The sequence below is a fragment of the Haliotis asinina genome, chromosome 14 (genome assembly GCF_037392515.1).
Source record: "Haliotis asinina isolate JCU_RB_2024 chromosome 14, JCU_Hal_asi_v2, whole genome shotgun sequence".
Taxonomy (NCBI): Eukaryota; Metazoa; Mollusca; class Gastropoda; order Lepetellida; family Haliotidae; genus Haliotis; species Haliotis asinina.
The window spans coordinates 13,880,761-13,897,869 of NC_090293.1; the positions used below are offsets into that span (position 1 = coordinate 13,880,761).

Genomic DNA, 17,109 nt, shown 5'->3' on the forward strand with positions numbered 1-17,109 from the left:
TACAAATGAATATGTTTGTAGCATTGCACAGCTGCCAGTATGTCTTGTGTTTAGTGTGAGAAAACCGTGACATATGATGTAGTAGTTAACATGAAGACAGCTGTCATTGAGGTAATCAAGGTGCTGTATGAATTTGAATGGAACTCACAATGAAGCATGTCACATTGTGTAAATCAGGCATACCATTTTGTGTGATCACTCACCATGCTGGCTCTCTAGCTACTAATTAGATGTTTCACAGGTTTAATGTCCTTGGTTACGCAACGTGTGCTTGTGTTTTCATATATAATTATAGATACTGTCCGACTCAAGAAACAAGGTTGTATTGTCAGCATATCAAAAGTTTGAAAGCTTTGGCAATTTTTTCAGGGATTTTAATATATTGAAAGGTTTGATGAGATAAGAACCTGTATGTATGACAAAGTGAATCTTTCTGTATCATTGAATTATAGTTAGTCTCTAATGCCGTCTCCTTTCGTCCATGTCTTTGGACCTGATGTGAACGAATGCTCATGCTGTCTGTTACTGGATTGTCTGACCCAAACTTGATTGTTTAGGAGATAAACATACTGTACTGGAAAATCAGAGGTATTTAACAAAATTGTAGTAGCTCTAAATTTGATTTACAACCGAACACGTAGCATGAGATTTTTAAATGAAAAATTTAGAGATATTATAATTTCACTCTATGTCTCTGATTTTCCAACACATTACATTTATGTCCATACTACCAAAAGATTTATTATTATTATTATTATTAAGATTTAAATAAAATGTGATTATATACCTCTGAATGACTTTGATTGTTGACTTTGATGACTATGGATTGTTAAGTAATCCATAGACACCTATGGCAGCTTGAAAGTACTACATGTATATCCCACAGGAAAGATAACTCTTAAATTCCAACCATGGCTAGAAATCAGAAAGAATAAATTTTTGTTTCAGGTGTTTCGGTGTTTAAACTTGCTGAGCCTTTAGCCCAAAATTTGTGTTTCAGTTGTGCTCTTCATAATTTAGCGACGTTTCAAAGTTCCATGATATTGCATTCTCATGCCTCAAATGCTTGAACAATTTCCTACATCAGTACACTTATAATACAACATGAAAGTCTTCTTGAGTATGTTTTTATGTTGTTTGCAAATATCTGTAACAAGATAATCTTATGATCACGTAAATAGTAATGAAAATCAATTGTTGGCAGTAATGGCAAACTACACATGTATGACTGTGGTACTAGTCTTCTTGTATTGTAGGTCACGGAAAGAGCTGTGTAGTTACACTAAAACTTACAGGTGATGGGTCGTTAAACAATGGAACTTGTAAGAAGGATTTATTATATTTTTAACTTACCTTACCATAGGTCTTATGCATATTACCTCAAGCTTCGCTAGAAGAGATCAGACAGTCGTTGATTCGCCATTCCCTAGATGGCTACCTCATGTAATCTACGAATGTAGTCACGGAAGTGACGTGATCTCCCCACTCGCGCAAGCGCGAACAATCCAAAAATCACTTTTACTTCTAGCGTTCGTCTGTTCGGACGTTTTTGGTTCGCTTAGTTTACCTACTTTGTGGTTCAATAAAGTTGTTTCCTCAGGGGTAGGTATGGTTTGTATCCCTTAGGTGTGCGTGTTAAGGTAAGTTATCTTTTAACTGCACTTACTTTGCTACCTCGTGTTACTTTTTTCTCTCACTTCGGGGTGGGTTCGCCCGCGTCGTGTGTGAGTGCGGCATGGCGTCCGTGGGGGTATTATATCTTGCTGGTTTTCTCCCTCCATGTGGTTTTCCATGTCGATTAGTATTTTTGCCAGGTTTCACTGCATTTATATGTTTTTTCGTGCCACGTTGCGATGTACGCAGGCAACCGTTTTGGTTGTTTGCCCTTCGCTGTCACGAGCTTACGGGCGTGCCTACTTTATAGTGGGGGTGCGTTGGTGCTGCATTTCTGGTATAGGGGTGTTTTTTCTACCTCCTAGCGTTGGTTTCAAGGCATTGTTATGTTTGTTTGTTGCACTTAACTGTGTATATCTCCCCAGTTTTGCACTATCTGCTTGGGGCAGGAATCGGCGAATATCCTCACCCTTGGTGCCCGGATTGTGCGTCTCTAGCCTGCTCTTTTGACGGACACTGCCAGTACTGCGAGGTGTTATTGGTGGCGGATTTCGAGAGTCGTCGTTGGGATCTCTGCCGGACGACCCTGACTTACAACCGCCTTCAACGCCTGTGCCGACGCCTGGGATGGGGCGTTCGTCTGTGACGCCTGTACGCTTGTCCCCGGAACCACCTCGCTCGGATTCCATCGTGGATCTGTTTTCATCCAGATGCCTTGTCTCATCCGGAAGTCCAGAGGTTCCTGCGCTCTCTCCTGACGCCCGGTGCTGCTGCGATGCCAGCGTCTCGACATCTCGACACCAGCGCCTATGCCAACACCAGCGCCTTTGCTTACGCCAGCGTCTATGCCAGCGCCTGTGTTTGTGCCTATACCTATGTCTACGCCAGGGCCTATGTCTACGCCAGTGCCTATGCCTACGCCAGCACCTATGTCTACGCCAGCGCCAGAGGCTGTGCTTGCGCTAGTGACTACGCCAGCGCCTATGCCTACGCCAGCGCCTATGTCTACGCCAGCGCCAGCGCCTGTGCTTGCGCCAGTGCCTATGCCTATGCCTACGCCAGCGTCTGTCTACACCAGCGCCAGAGGCTGTGCTTGCGCTAGTGCCTATACCTACGCCAGCGCCTATGCCGACGCCGGACCCTATGCCAGCGCCAGCGCCTGCGCCTTACCGTATACCCAGGGTGTTGCATACGTTGTCCAGGGAAGAGGTTTTACAACGACAGTTGGATGAAGGGCGCGCTCGGCGCTTGGAGGCAGAGCGCTCTCGGCGCAGATCGCGCTCCAGGTTCCCTGGGAGTCGGTGATCCTGTACCCTCCACAGTAGTCTTTGTCGGCGCTCTCGGTCCCCGCTACGCCCTTTGAATGAGGACTCTCGCTTTACTACCAGGTGAAGACGGTGCTTGCGCTCCCAGTCCATATCACCTCGACGCTCCTCTAGAACTCGGCGTTTGCGGTCGCCGGAACCACCTTGGATCTCGTCCAAGGAATCTGCTGCTCATGCATCGACTTGGTCTCCTACGTCGCGGCGTGATTCGAATTCCGTTTCCTATGAGGACCTGGAAGAACAGGTTTTTGGCCCGGACTTCGACGAGGAGGCAGGAGGCGACGGCGATGGTGATGGCACTTAACTACCCTTATCAGTCGTCTTCGAGTGGATTGCTGACAGGTTACCGTACTGCCCTTCACCTTCGGCTAATTCCAACAACCCTGCAGCACTTCATTTATCGCCGGAGTTACTCATAGCGCCTGATCCTATGGTGGCGGACGCCGTGGCTGTATTAGATGCGGTCTTTGAAAAATTGTCATCTAATCCGAATTTCTAAGTGTGTAAATCCAAGAAGTCAGATTACAAGATACACAGCCTGGTTTTCGCGGACAGCGTGGCGGTCTTGGTTGAATCTATGTAGCGGTTATTGGGCTCCTCGCAGCTCTCTTACAGAGTGCAGGATTCTAAGCGGGTGACCATTGAGACTGAACTCAAGCGGATGCTTAAACCGTTGTCTGCTCTGGTGTCAGCTACCTCGGCGACGGCGATGGACTTGTCTGAAGACAACGCCTCGAGGATTGATCACCGTACCAGATATTCCTCTGCTGGTAGGCGTGAGACTGGGTGTCCTTTGGAGGGACTGGCTGCATCCTCGAAGATCCTTACTTTACAATTTGTCTACATATACTTCAAGCGGAGAAAGTTTTCTTTCACGTGCTTTACGCATTGTGTCACGAAGATTTTTCGAGACAACTACAAAGTGCCACGCCTAACTACACCTCTTATTATAGAGAGGGCAGCATTTATCTTCGGGGAAAATTCCAACACATGTACTTGGAAAGCAATTTGTCTACGTCCGTTTCAAGCGGCGGAAGGGTTTTCGCGCGCTTTACTCCTTTAGACACGTGCTCGCCATACAGCATGGTTACTGTTAAGCCTACAGGCTAGCAGGGTATCACCGTTTACAAGATTTATGGTGATTAGTTACCTGCTACACCGGTGACGTCACGTCTACATTTTGATTGGTCCCCGAGAGACAACGCCCTGCAAAGGATCCCAGGACGTTACATCTACGATCTGATTGGTCATCGAGGGACAACGCCCTGCGCAGAATGTGTTGTTATTATTCTAGTGTAAGGAAGTTGTCTGCAGTGACTTAGTCATTTACGATGGAAAGATGTCGTTACACTCTAGACTAGCAGTCTACAGCGGCATTGGATTTCTCTACTCGGCATAGAGATCCTCTAACAGTAGTCTCAACGCTGCCTATCAGGAAGGTGTGCAGCGATGTATGGCAGTTTCTGTTCGGACAGACAGCCAGCTATAAATAGACTTCCTTGAAATGTCAACACATTCATAATGAACAGCGTGGTTATTCTGAAGTCGAAGAATGACGCATCTTTACGGCATACAAGATTATCTTGAGAGGGGTGGACTTCATTATCAGGCTATTAAGTCAGCTTGGATGACTAACTAACTCCGCGGGAGTTGATTCATCACATCGCCGTCCCAGGTTCGGGGGTCGAAGTTCAAGGCGATGTTAAAAGCAAGCTGTACTCTGTCCGTTATCACTATGTCCGTGATAATGTCTACTCGATTTGCTCACGTCACCTTAGGATATGATCAGACGTAGACGTCTACTATTACGTCTATGACAGCGTTTTCTTGATCATGATTTCAAGACAGGTTTACGACTTTGGACGTCTTGACTCCACACCAGTGGTAGACTCGCCGGTCAATGTTGGAACTTGCATATTAGAGCCGTCATTCAACAACCATCTTTAGGTTGACACGTCTCTACCAGGATTGAGTGCCTATCTAGTCAAGGAGGTTGCAGCAAGATTCTGGGGGAGTGGAGCTCTATCTCTTCACATCACCCAGTTGAAGATAAGCGGTGATGCATGTCTATTATTGGCTGACAGCACCGAGAGACAAGCTACTGATGATCCATTCGGTCAACTCAATAGTAGCTCTCTAGGTAAACAAGGGTCAAGGAGACCACGACCTCTACTACACTTGTCGTTTCTACCCTTCGACGTGGTCGAGTCTGATCCTCCATATAAAAGCATCTCACACACCAGGAGCCTGCATCTTCATGGCAGACGCCTTATCTCGCCCCCTATGTCTATCTCCAACAGAGAATATGTTGTGTCGAGAGACGTTTCAAATATCGGCTTCCAGAGTGGGACCAATTGTTGTACCATCCTCACAATTGGACACTGCACCTGGATCCGTCACGGTTTCATCTTTGCGCCTGGACCATCTGTGATAGTCTTGAGGGCCAAGGGGTACTCATCTCAAGTGGCGAAATTAATCACCCTGGAGCACAGGGTTTCCACTCAGTCACTTTATGGACCTGCAGGCGTGGGCGATCGACACGATCCTGCGACTGCTTTTGGTCGCACCTTGGTGGCCAGCCAGGCCATGGTTCCCCGACCTGCGTCATCTCGCCAGCGGAGAGTCGTACCAGCTCCCAGATTAGTTACGTCTGCTTCGACATCCGCACAGTTGGCAGCTGCATCCGGACCCACTGAGATTTCATCTTCACAGTTGGGTCATCTGCAGAAGGCAATAAGAGTTAAGGGCTACTCCTCGTGCGCGGCAAGCGTCCTAGCTTGTACGCATCGAATGTCCACTAGGTCCTTATATGACGACAAGTGGCGCTCATTTGAGAGTTTTTGCGCTCAAAGATCGCAAGACCCTATGACAGCTTCTCCACAGTATTTAACGAACTTCCTCCTGTTCCTGCATAACTGCAAGCATCTTAGAGGCAGTACCTTGGGGACTTATCTGTCGGCTTTGAACTCTATTCGATTAAAGCAGATAAACAGATTTCCAAGGTACCAGATTTTATTGCGCTACTCAAGGCCTGCAAATTGGAGGACCGGAAAGTTAAGCTTCGTCCTCTAGTTTGGGACCTCAACATCGTCCTACAACATCTTAGAGGACCTCCGTATAAGCCTTTAGAGGAAGCCTCCTTCGTGTATTTGTCTCAAAAAAAAAGGACGGTCTTCATTCTAGTGTTAGCGCTACTGCTGATAGAGCTAGTGGAATTCATGCCCTGGACGTCACGCAGGTTCGCTTGGATCAGTCGAGGCATGGACCAGCCCACTTGGGTCTCCTGTGAGATTTTGTGGCCAAGAATCAGCTCCCTGGACAGCCAGACAGACTGTTCTCCATTCCTCTGTCATCTGCAGTCTTGGGACAACATGACTTGGAAGAGGAGCTGCTGTGTCTCGTTAGAGCCCTCAGATGTTACATCCGGAAGTTGGCTTCTAAGAGACGTTCCCCTAAAAGACTGTTCATCCCGCTTTCGACTACCTGCAAAGGGGAGGTGAACAGGAACACAGTCGCCTGATGGCTTCGATCTACGATCCTAGCGGCTTTTGATGCCAAGCGTCTACCTCATCCAGTGGCAAACATCCCACACGAGATCAGAGCGTTGGCATCTACCATGGCCCTCCATAGAAATTGCACAGTGCCACAAACTATGGAAGGCTGCTTTTGGGAGTCGTCGTCTACTGCCTTCGCTTCCAACTACCTGAGGGACTTGGCAGTTGAGGACATGGAGGGGGAGCTGCTGTGTCTCGTTTGAGCCCTCAGATGTTACATCCGGAAGTTGGCTTCTAAGAGACGTTCCCCTAAAAGACTGTTCATCCCGCTTTCGACTATCTGCAAGGGGAGGTGAACAGGAACACAGTCGCCTGATGGCTTCGATCTACGATCCTGGCGGCTTTTGATGCCAAGCGTCTACCTCATCCGGTGGCAGACAGCCCACACGAGATTAGAGCGTTGGCATCTACCATGGCCCTCCATAGAAATTGCACAATGCCACAAACTATGGAAGGCTGCTTTTGGAAGTTGTCGTCTACTGCCTTCGCTTCCCACTACCTGAGGGACTTGGCAGTTGAGGACATGGAGGGACTACAGTCTTTCAGTCCGTTGGTGGTTGCCCAGCAACTTACCCGGACGTCCGCCCATTAGGTAATAACACTGTTACTTACCGTTGGTCTTAAGATTAACCTCACCCTCAGGGTGCGTCGGTTTTTCTTTGGAGTTCCCTTGGGTTACTCTTTGTCCTGCTTCCAGGTTTGTCCTGTGACTGTTGGCATTGGTCTCCCAGGTTCTCCTAATGCATGTGCACTGGTTGCTGAGGGATGGTCCTCCGGAGTCCACACCACCATCCATCTGTCGAAGCCATATGCATAAGACCTATGGTAAGGTAAGTTAAAAATTTATTAAAATCTAAATATTTTAGATATTTAAATACTTACCTTACCATAGGGCGGTGACTCCCTCCCAACGCTGGATGCTCCTCCCCACTCTGGACTCTTCGGACCTTCCTGTTGCCAGTAAAAGTGATTTTTGGATTGTTCGCGCTTGCGCGAGTGGGGAGATCACGTCACTTCCGTGACTACATTCGTAGATTACATGAGGTAGCCATCTAGGGAATGGCGAATCAACGACTGTCTGATCTCTTCTAGCGAAGCTTGAGGTAATATGCATAAGACCTATGGTAAGGTAAGTATTTAAATATCTAAAATATTTAGATTTTAATAAAATACCTTGTGCTTATCATTCATCATATTCTTTTCCTTTCTGTCCCCAAAATACTTTCACCAAGCAAAGAAGGAAGGTTGACCAGAAAGTATCATGATTTTTATTGTTTGGTTGATGTAACGACAATTGATTTACAATGACAATACACCTTTTCATGCTCTTGTATGGCTTATTTTCTGACATAACTGCATCAGTGTAAAACTCTCTTTTATTGTTGAACAGTGACATGGTGGTCTGGAAGCTTTAAATGAAAAATGCAACATAGTTTGTGATTGTTCACAGTTGACAAAGATCCACCTTCATTGATCGATAGTTCATTTTGCAGTGATGGGATGATCATCCGGAAGCTTGCAGCCTTCATTCAGCTGAGTGAGATGCTCCAATCAGCTGTACCCTTTGTTTAAAAAAAATTTAATCTGTTTTTTTGCTTGGCGAGGTGGGACTTGGGACCAGCTAAGGGTCCAAGTTCTCTCAAAACTTGTTCATTTAATATTGATTGACTGGCATCAGAAGTTCTGTTTGACCCACATTTATGCATTCAGGTGAGATATTGACCCACATCTGAACATGTCTAGACTCTAAAATGAACACTGTGCATGAGAAACTTCAGCCCTCGCATTTCTAATGATGCCACAACAAAGATGTTCACCCAGCTTGAATGACCCTGCTGGCTCCGTGTTCGTCTTTTCATCTTTTCAAGGATAGAACTCTTTCTGTAGTTTGGAATACTTCTCTTCATGTTCAGACTTGTATTATTTTACTGCATTTTGCTCCCAAATCAGGGAGGCCTTCAAAGTCAATATTCTGAGGTATTGGAATCCATGGAAGTATTATCTTGTCAAGGTATATTGGACATGGAAGTGCCATTGAGATGTACACATGATTGGATTACATTGTACTTTGGATTGTTGCATAATGGATGCATTTGTGTTTCATCTGCTATAACCCTGGGAGTTTTATTGATTCGGATTCAGTGTTGCCAGGAAAAGCAGTTAAGATTCTATTCATGCATGGTATTAATGATACTGGGGTATTGCAGTTTGCACTGAGTCCACACAGACATTAGACATGATCTAGACTTGATGGAGTGTTGTACAATCCTTCTTAAACATACTAGATGCAATCATTTATACTGTACTAATTACCATCATTACACCGTGTCCTACAGGCAGACATGTTAATAATGTAATGTGTTGAACCATTCTGACTGTACATAATTAGTGCTTTGATTATAGACAGGACTGAAAGTGTTATAAAATGTTTTTGATTTAGCCAAAGACTGTAATAATTGAGAAGCATGCTAAAGGCACACTGGCTTGTAATGCTAAAAACTGCCATCAAGGTATGTACTGTCACTATCGGGGTCTTAACACTTATAAACATGATAAAAGGAAAGAGATGTAACAGGGTCAACAGACAAGTTTGTTTCAGGGTGAATTTAACCATGCCCACTGTAGGTATCCCATTAAAAGTATGCACAAATTTCATAACAGATTTATGTGCAGAATGAGAGTAAGAGCACAAAAATCAAAGCATTACTTTGGGGGCTTAGGATCTTCATAAGCTCGAAAAATTGTGATTTCTTGATTATGAGTCAAACTCAGAACTTGTAGTGGTAGCTCACATATGCTCTTGTTTATTCCACAGTATACACAAACGAGTGCACCAAAACACAAATTGATTGCACCTGTTAACACGCTAATTGCCATTCTTTTGAAGATATTTACACCTTACTGTCATAATGAGTTTACATACATTTATTCATCGCAAACAGGATTGTGTCGTCCCCGTTTGCTGGGACCTGTTTTATTTGTAGTCAGTGAGCTCATCATTTGAGCTTCAGAAGACCCAAGCCCCCAAAGTAATGCATCACTTTTGTGCTGTTAGTCTCAGTTTGTACGTGAATCTGTTGGCTTGAAATTTCTGCATACTTTTATTTAAAGTTTTATTGGATACATACAGTGGGCATTGAAAATTTGCCCTGAAACAAACTAGGTGTGTTGACCTCGTAATATCCCTTTCCTTTTATATAGTGCTAAAGCCCTGTTACTGTCAGTGACAGTACATACCCTGATGACAGTTTTCAGCATTACAAGCCCCTGTGGCTTAGGGCAAGGGACATTTTGCTTTAGAACTTTCTTGTGTTGGACTGAGGTTTTATGGAACAATAATTGGAAGGCAAGGGACTTTTGTTTTACAACTGTAAACACATTTAGAGCTTCTTTTTCGCATTTTTCTTGTGAGAGGAACTTAATAAGTTGCAAAGTTGGAGGGTTTTTTTATGTCCTTGTTCATAATTTTTACTGCCTACTGCTGCAGATTTATGAACAAATATCAGTCTTTATGCGCGTAAATTATGTAATAAAATGTTTTGTGCTCATGTTCAGAGATTATTTGTGGATCCCTAGATTTACTGTTGGTTTTTATGAGAGCTACAGCAGCTGAGCAAGCAAGGCGACTGACTGACTGATATTGACGCTCGCCAGTGATGTGTTAATATCGATATTGTTCCATGTTGCACTGCTTGTGTTGACTTCCAATACCAGATCAGCCACTGTTGTAATGTTACTGTGCTTTCAAATGGATCGTTGATTGCAGTTGAAATGGAATAATTAAGTTGTTGTTTGAGGAAATGATCTACAGTTTTATCGCATCATGCTGATTGTTGTGTTGATTTCATTGTGTTCACAGTGTTGTGTATTTGTCATGTTTATATGCTCAAAACAGTAGAGGTCTTACAGTCTGAAAGTAACGGTAGTCTCTTGTAAATTGTCTGTTCATTATGCCAGTGGAAATCAAGAACATTTGATTATATTTTACAGTGTTTGAAAAATCAAATGAGGAGTGTGATAATAGGTCTGTAATGTTAGTAAGCAGCACTTATCATAAGATGTCTGTTAGAAAGAAGCACTTTTCATTGTCACTATCTACCTTGAACAGTGATCATTTACTTAGAAATTCTTTAAGACAGTAGAATGTAAAAGGCCATATTTTTGGTTTTGCTGTGATAAAGAACTTCAAACATAAAACATATTTTCAGGCTCACTAAACATTATTATATGTATCATGTGATATCATTCAAATAGTCTGAGTGGTGCAGGGATTTTGCCATTTTATGTGAAGCACAAATGTAGACAAAAGATGTAGAAAAGCAAAAATGCTACATCCAAGGAGACACACATAAATACCTACCACTCTCCGTATGACAACTGATTCATTCCAGGTTCTGAAGTAATTATCTGACTGTACACTACACTACACCATTTCAATACTTTACAATACCTGTAAAATTTATTGGTGGAGGTCGCTTGGACTGTCACTGTAGCTTAGTGTAAGTCAAAGTTAAACCCTGGCAGAGTGATTAAGTTTACATGTTTACCAAAGATACTTATAATGAAAAGGAAACCATATGAAAGTAGTCACCTGTTTGACCAAGCAACCAAATTGTGTGTGAATGGCTGTTCAAATTTGACATTGACAAATCAGCTTTATTGACAGTTATACATTAGCAAAATACCTTTTGTTTTACTTGCCCTTTATGTTCTTGTTGAAAGATCGTACAGTTTAGTTCTCTTGTATCCTGTATATATGTCAGTGTCAGTAGATAAAGCTCATATCACAGAAAGTACCTATAGCATATGCAGTACACCACAATTCATGTTCCAGTGTGGCTTGAAATAATGTTCCTTACGTGTCTAAGGGTTCAGTTCAGTGATATAATTTTAATGAAAGATCATCCAATAAATATTGTTTCATACGTATTGCATTATGCATTGATTCAATATCCCCTGTAGTTTCAGTTTCTGCGACCTCCAAGGTTGGGAATGTACAGACTCGTGCTGTCTGGACATGATGAGGTGCTTAAAAGCCTAGCTTAGATATATGTTATGTTCACTCTGGTGTCATTGAACACAACATTTGTTTGACGATTGCAACAACTGATTGCTCTTCTGCTCCCTCAGTGTGAAAGGTGTTGTATCACAACCAAAGAATCAGGCAGAAATGCTTGAAAGTTGGTCAACACAAGGTATTTTTCAAAATGTCCTTGGGGTCAGCCAAAAGGTGATGAGCTGGATGTGGAATAATGAGTAGGACATGGAATCAATACCACCTGTTTGGATCAACTATCCAGCTACATAGTGGGGGCGACTTTATTTAAACACTCCGCAGAAAGCCATTTTTCTCCTGACTGCAGCAAGACATACTTTGCTGCTGCCAGCCAACTTGACTTAGGATACTGTCTAGGCTTCACTGAATGTTGTGTCTGAGTGTTTTAAGCACAAGGAGAAATATTTAACATATCTGAAAACATTCTTACTAAGCAGAACGTGACTGGTATCAAGGGATTCAATAATGATTTGTGACAGGGCAAGTAGAGCTTGAATAACCGATTTTTATGTTTTTCACTGGGACACAATAACTGCTGATGTGTCCTCAAGGGATGACATTCTGCTTGTGTGTAAGACCATATGCTGATGCAATTTTGATTTTTCATCCTCATGGTTGATAACACATTCTGTCATGCCTTTGCAACCATCTAGGTTACTGTGAACATGCAGCAGTGGTGCCAGACTCTGATTCTATCCCATGGATCACAAATGAGTTATTGAGAAATGTCTATTTGGACAGTGTGATCGATTAATTTTCGTGATCTTTTTGTATTATTCAGTTGCTTCCATTTTCACTAGTGATCTGACAGATTAATGGCGATATTAATTTTGTCATTGGTATTGTATGGCACATGACAACAGACTTGTCATCAAACACATCTTCAAGCAATATTGTCCTTGGCTATTTTGATAGATGCCATATGATGGTAATTGTAAGCAGACTTTGAGCAGGATAGTGTACCTCAAATCTAGCTTCCATATTAGTGTCCTTCAGTTCCCGGAAGTTCACTGTATGGAAAACATAGCATTATGATTATGCAAGATATGCTTGATATTCAGGTAAGATTAGGTCTCCCTCCAATCTATACTTGTGTAAAATGTGATAATGTCAGATGGTTGGGTTCACTGACTTGCTTGATTCAAGTCATCGTGTCCCAACAAAGCTGTCAGATGCTCACATGTCTGTCACTTGTTTGCCTGTTCTATACAGTCCAACCCCTGTTTACGCAGACCACACACGTCTGGAAACCCCGCCTTCCATACAATTTTTATGTGAAATGAAACTTATGTTCCTTAATTGTACTCGCTTAACTGGACGCCATGCTTCTGGACCCGGACAGCGAATTTTCAAACCATTCCCATTGGTTTCCCTTGAAAATGATCCAGTTATCCGGACGGAGAGATCTGTGCAACGTGCATGTGTGTATGTCACGTCAGTACCGTTTACCTCACAACTATGTGATTTCATTCTTAATCTATCTGAAGGCATTTGATGTGAAGTGATTAATTAGCCATCAAAACACTAGGGACGCATGTCACTCGGGTTATGCATTAGAATTTGGCGGGTGTGAGAAGATCTCATTAGTATCGAAAACACATGTCAAGTAGGAATCTAGGATTAAGGTAAACCACACTGTAATTGTACTGTATATAACACTTATAATTCGACCCCTACTGTCGAATGCGATGCAAGTTAAAAATAGCCTGCCACATGATCTAAGTCATGTGATCCCATCCGGAAGTTTACTTTCTGCAGACAGCATAAGTTCGATGCAATGTCATATGTTTTAGGGCATATAAAATTAAAAAAAGAATATGCAGTTGGCAAAATAGAGACTGTTGATTTATTGATATATGTACATGAAAACGTTTTGCTTTCACTTAATTTTCAAGTGTTGCTTGTTTGATCCAGTTAACCAGACGTCTTGCTATCTGGACGATTTTTGATTGAAACCACAACGTCCTGATAAACGGGGTTCGACTGTACCTAAATTTTAGAATACTACTGACTGTGACTTGGAACAACAAACCATGACAAATACTCCTTTGTTTATGTAGTCATTACTTTATCTTGCGTAATATGCACCAGTTAAACTAAACCATGTTATGACACAAGTTGCCTGCTCCAGAAGTCAATCAATATTCTGAGATGTCAAAGTATTCTCGATAATACTGCAGCTGAGTATTATGGTTATTGAGTATGCACATACAAAAATGTTTATTCCAGGCTTGGCCCTTGTGATTACATCAGCTTTCCTGATGCTCTCATCAATGTTAGCAATGATGAATAACCCTAGCGCCACCAAATTCAAGGCTGCATATTTTCTTCTTTGAGGATAATAAACTATAGTAATACTGACTTAAACCAGGGAGACAAGTTGTGACCTGATTCTGCATTGATAGTTCAAAGTTTACCATTTCTAACATGGTGAGGGTTTTGTGGATCTTCCTTATATGAATGCTTCTGACAGCTGCAAGGTATGATTGATATTTAGGTTTGAACTGGTTTCTACCAATTTATCCTTGTGTAAGACATGACCAAAGCTAACAGTATCACGTCATATGCAGTAATTGAAACTTACGTTATTAACAACTGTCACAAGTGAAGTCTGGATTACTATGTCTACACTTCATTGATCATCATGAGCATGTTAATAATTACATAGGGCACGTTTTACTGAAAAAATGATGAGGAAGATGGGACCTTTTTTCTGTTTTGTGAAAAATAGATGAGATAAGGAATGTTGAAGACATATTTTTCCCTCCAAATGAAGTATACAACTGGTAGCATTCTGAACTTCACTCCTCAATAAAATGTCAGATGTCAAGCATGAAAAGCATTAAACGTATGAAACTGTTAAAGGTTTTGACATAGGCAATAAGAATGACTGAATTTATAGTGCAGTCTGTCTTAGTCCCGGAACCCTTTCTACAATATAATGGCCTAAATCAATCAAATCAGGATTTTCCTCAGGTCTCACGTTTCCCAACCCTTTCACAAAACTCACATCAACCCGAGATCTTGTAACTTTTCATGAAGCATTCAGAATAGGAGGTACGAATTCTATGAGAAAATTACAAGATCTGAGGCTTACGACTCAAGCTTTGTGAAATGGAACCCATGGCTTCAGAGGCGTGTTGTAGGTATTATGTGGTAATTTAACTAATAATCATCAGTAATCAATAATAGGATTAGGAAAGAACAGGTACACTTTGCAGTTGTAACATAATCACTTTAGGCCTGAATTACTTTACTGCTGCAGCAGTGTTAGTGTATCACAGACAGGGGTAAGGAGTCTTGCATGATAGCTGTATATGCCATTCACTCAATAACAAGGCTCACTGTTGTTTCAGGTTACAGAGTATTGAATCATGGGCTGCGGAGACTGTCTAGCTGGCTGTGCCAGAGTGCTACTCATTGTCTTTAATTTCATCTTCTGGGTAAGTCAATTGCTATTGATTGTAAGGTTTTAAAGATGTGAATCATTTCAAGGCTTCATTATAGCATGTGAATTTGAAATGGTTTACTTCCTTGATTTTCATTTTCTATCATTGGAAATATCAGGTCTAGCCATAATAGGTCATGCTAATGGGGTGAAATTGTTCAGAAGATTATATGCATATATATGACTGTAATTTGTCAGGACAAGTATCATTAGTATGATTTTGCCGTCCAGTTTGTCTTGTCCAGATTTAATTATTTGCACATCTCTTTCACACAACTGAGTGTAATGTGAAGAACCAGTAATAGAATATGAATTGCTGATTCATCCTTTCACAATAGAAGTTAAGATCTGTAACCATGTCAATGTCTATATGGTGCTTTGTTTTCTGGTCTCCAGCTGTCCGGAGCTGCCATCTTGGGTATTGGCATTTGGTTCCTTGTTGACCCGAACATCTCGTCCTATCTGGATGTCATTCAAGTCAAAGGGGAAGGCGAGCTTCTCAAATATGCAGCATATATCTTCATCGCCTTTGGTGCTTTTGTCTTCGCTGTTGGATTTTGTGGATGCTGTGGGGCCATCAGGAACAGCCAGTGTCTTCTTGGCTTTGTAAGTTCTAAACACACACACACACAAACCTAGAAAATGTGCAAAGTAACATCACCCTCCATCAATCACTCACTCACTCCTAAATTTTTAGGCATAATTTTTTCATAGCCTTATCTGCAAAATTGCTGTCCCTACTTGTGTATGTGTACAAAATTGTTGACCTCACCCCCATCCCCCTCTTAAAATCCCCATCATCCCCCTTGACATAATATATGGTCTCTAATTGGGAAGGAACACGAAAGTTATACACAGACAAATCATTTTAGTTCTATCTCGTTTTCTTGTCTTATTTTATATGTCCTGGACAGAGGAAAAAGGGAAAGCTTTTTTTTAAAAATTCTACCTGTATTCTATGTGTTTATTGAGAAGATTAAAGACATCCTGCATGAGAGTTATATAACTGACGTCAATGTGTTTGTTGTTTCAGTACATCTTCTTCCTGGTGGTCGTGTTTGCTGGAGAACTTGCTGCTGGTATCCTTGTGGCTCTCTACAGAGGAGATGTGAGTTTGCATCACAGATTTGCCAAGATGTTTTATGTATTCGCAGTGCTTGAAAGACCCTTCCACCAGAATGGCCGAGACAGGTTCCGTTTTTAGTTGGGTTGCAAAAAGTGATGTTTCAGGTTGACAGGTTATCATTTGAACAATGATATCCTCATCTTTACCCTCCGTGACACTATGAGTTTACTTGGGAACTTGATATAAGTCCAATAAGCTATCAGCTTTTTGAAGTTGTGCATTTAAGGAAATCACATCAAACATACCATTTCCCTGGTCTCATTCAGTTAAGGAATATTTTCAGGGCTTATGTCAGCCCTGGTACAAATTTTGGGGAGGTTTCGTACGCTGGTATTAGTGGAACCCTGTGATGTAGAATAATTTAAGCTGTATCTTGCCTGTAACTGCTAGAAATTCAATCCATACCCTGACAGTGAGCATGACACCTCTCAGTGCTAATCACTGACATTGTCTGGTACATATTTGATTATTTTCAGCACTCAAATTCAGTTTGCTTAACAAATTCACTTATTGTCATCTTAGTATTTTATCTATGCAATTATTTGAACATTCTAATGTTTTAACTTAAAAAGCCACTAGTTTGTTTTATCCTTGAAAAGGTCCTGTTTGCCAGTGCTTTGCCCTAAAAACTAAACTCACTCACTCTCTCAATCTTGTAGCTGGAAAGCAAACTGGAAACTGAACTGAAGAGGAAGATCAAGGAAGAATATGATTTCGCCAACAGGTCTTCAGTTGGAGATGCCATTGACAAGGTGCAAGAGGAGGTAAGCCTGTCATTCTGCATGCTTTGTCCGTTTGTTCTGTAATTGAGAATGGATATAGATCTGTAATCTCTGCAAATCATTGTAAATGTATACTTAATTGCAAAAGAAGCATCACCTTACCAAAACGTTTGACCAGTGTGTTTCATGTTAATTTTAATCATTTTGTCAAGCTTTATTTGTTAGACGTGGCTTGTAGCCAATGTTCAAGAAAATTTTGTTCCA

At 42.0% G+C, this 17,109-nt stretch overlaps 2 protein-coding genes across 4 annotated transcripts in view; one reads left to right on the forward strand and one right to left on the reverse strand.

Annotated features, from left to right (window-relative positions):
* Positions 1-17,109, reverse strand: part of LOC137261098 (mediator of RNA polymerase II transcription subunit 18-like) — a 189,801-nt gene that overhangs the window by 134,469 nt on the left and 38,223 nt on the right. The gene's annotated exons all lie outside the window — the stretch shown is intronic.
* Positions 1-17,109, forward strand: part of LOC137261320 (CD82 antigen-like) — a 37,540-nt gene that overhangs the window by 10,386 nt on the left and 10,045 nt on the right. For all 3 annotated transcript variants that reach the window (XM_067799055.1, XM_067799054.1, XM_067799056.1), the window contains exons 2-5: positions 14,906-14,992; positions 15,394-15,603; positions 16,031-16,105; positions 16,783-16,887. In XM_067799055.1, the coding sequence (XP_067655156.1) occupies positions 14,924-14,992; positions 15,394-15,603; positions 16,031-16,105; positions 16,783-16,887 (459 nt within the window). In that variant the 5' untranslated portion in view covers positions 14,906-14,923. The remainder of the gene's footprint in view (positions 1-14,905; positions 14,993-15,393; positions 15,604-16,030; positions 16,106-16,782; positions 16,888-17,109) is intronic.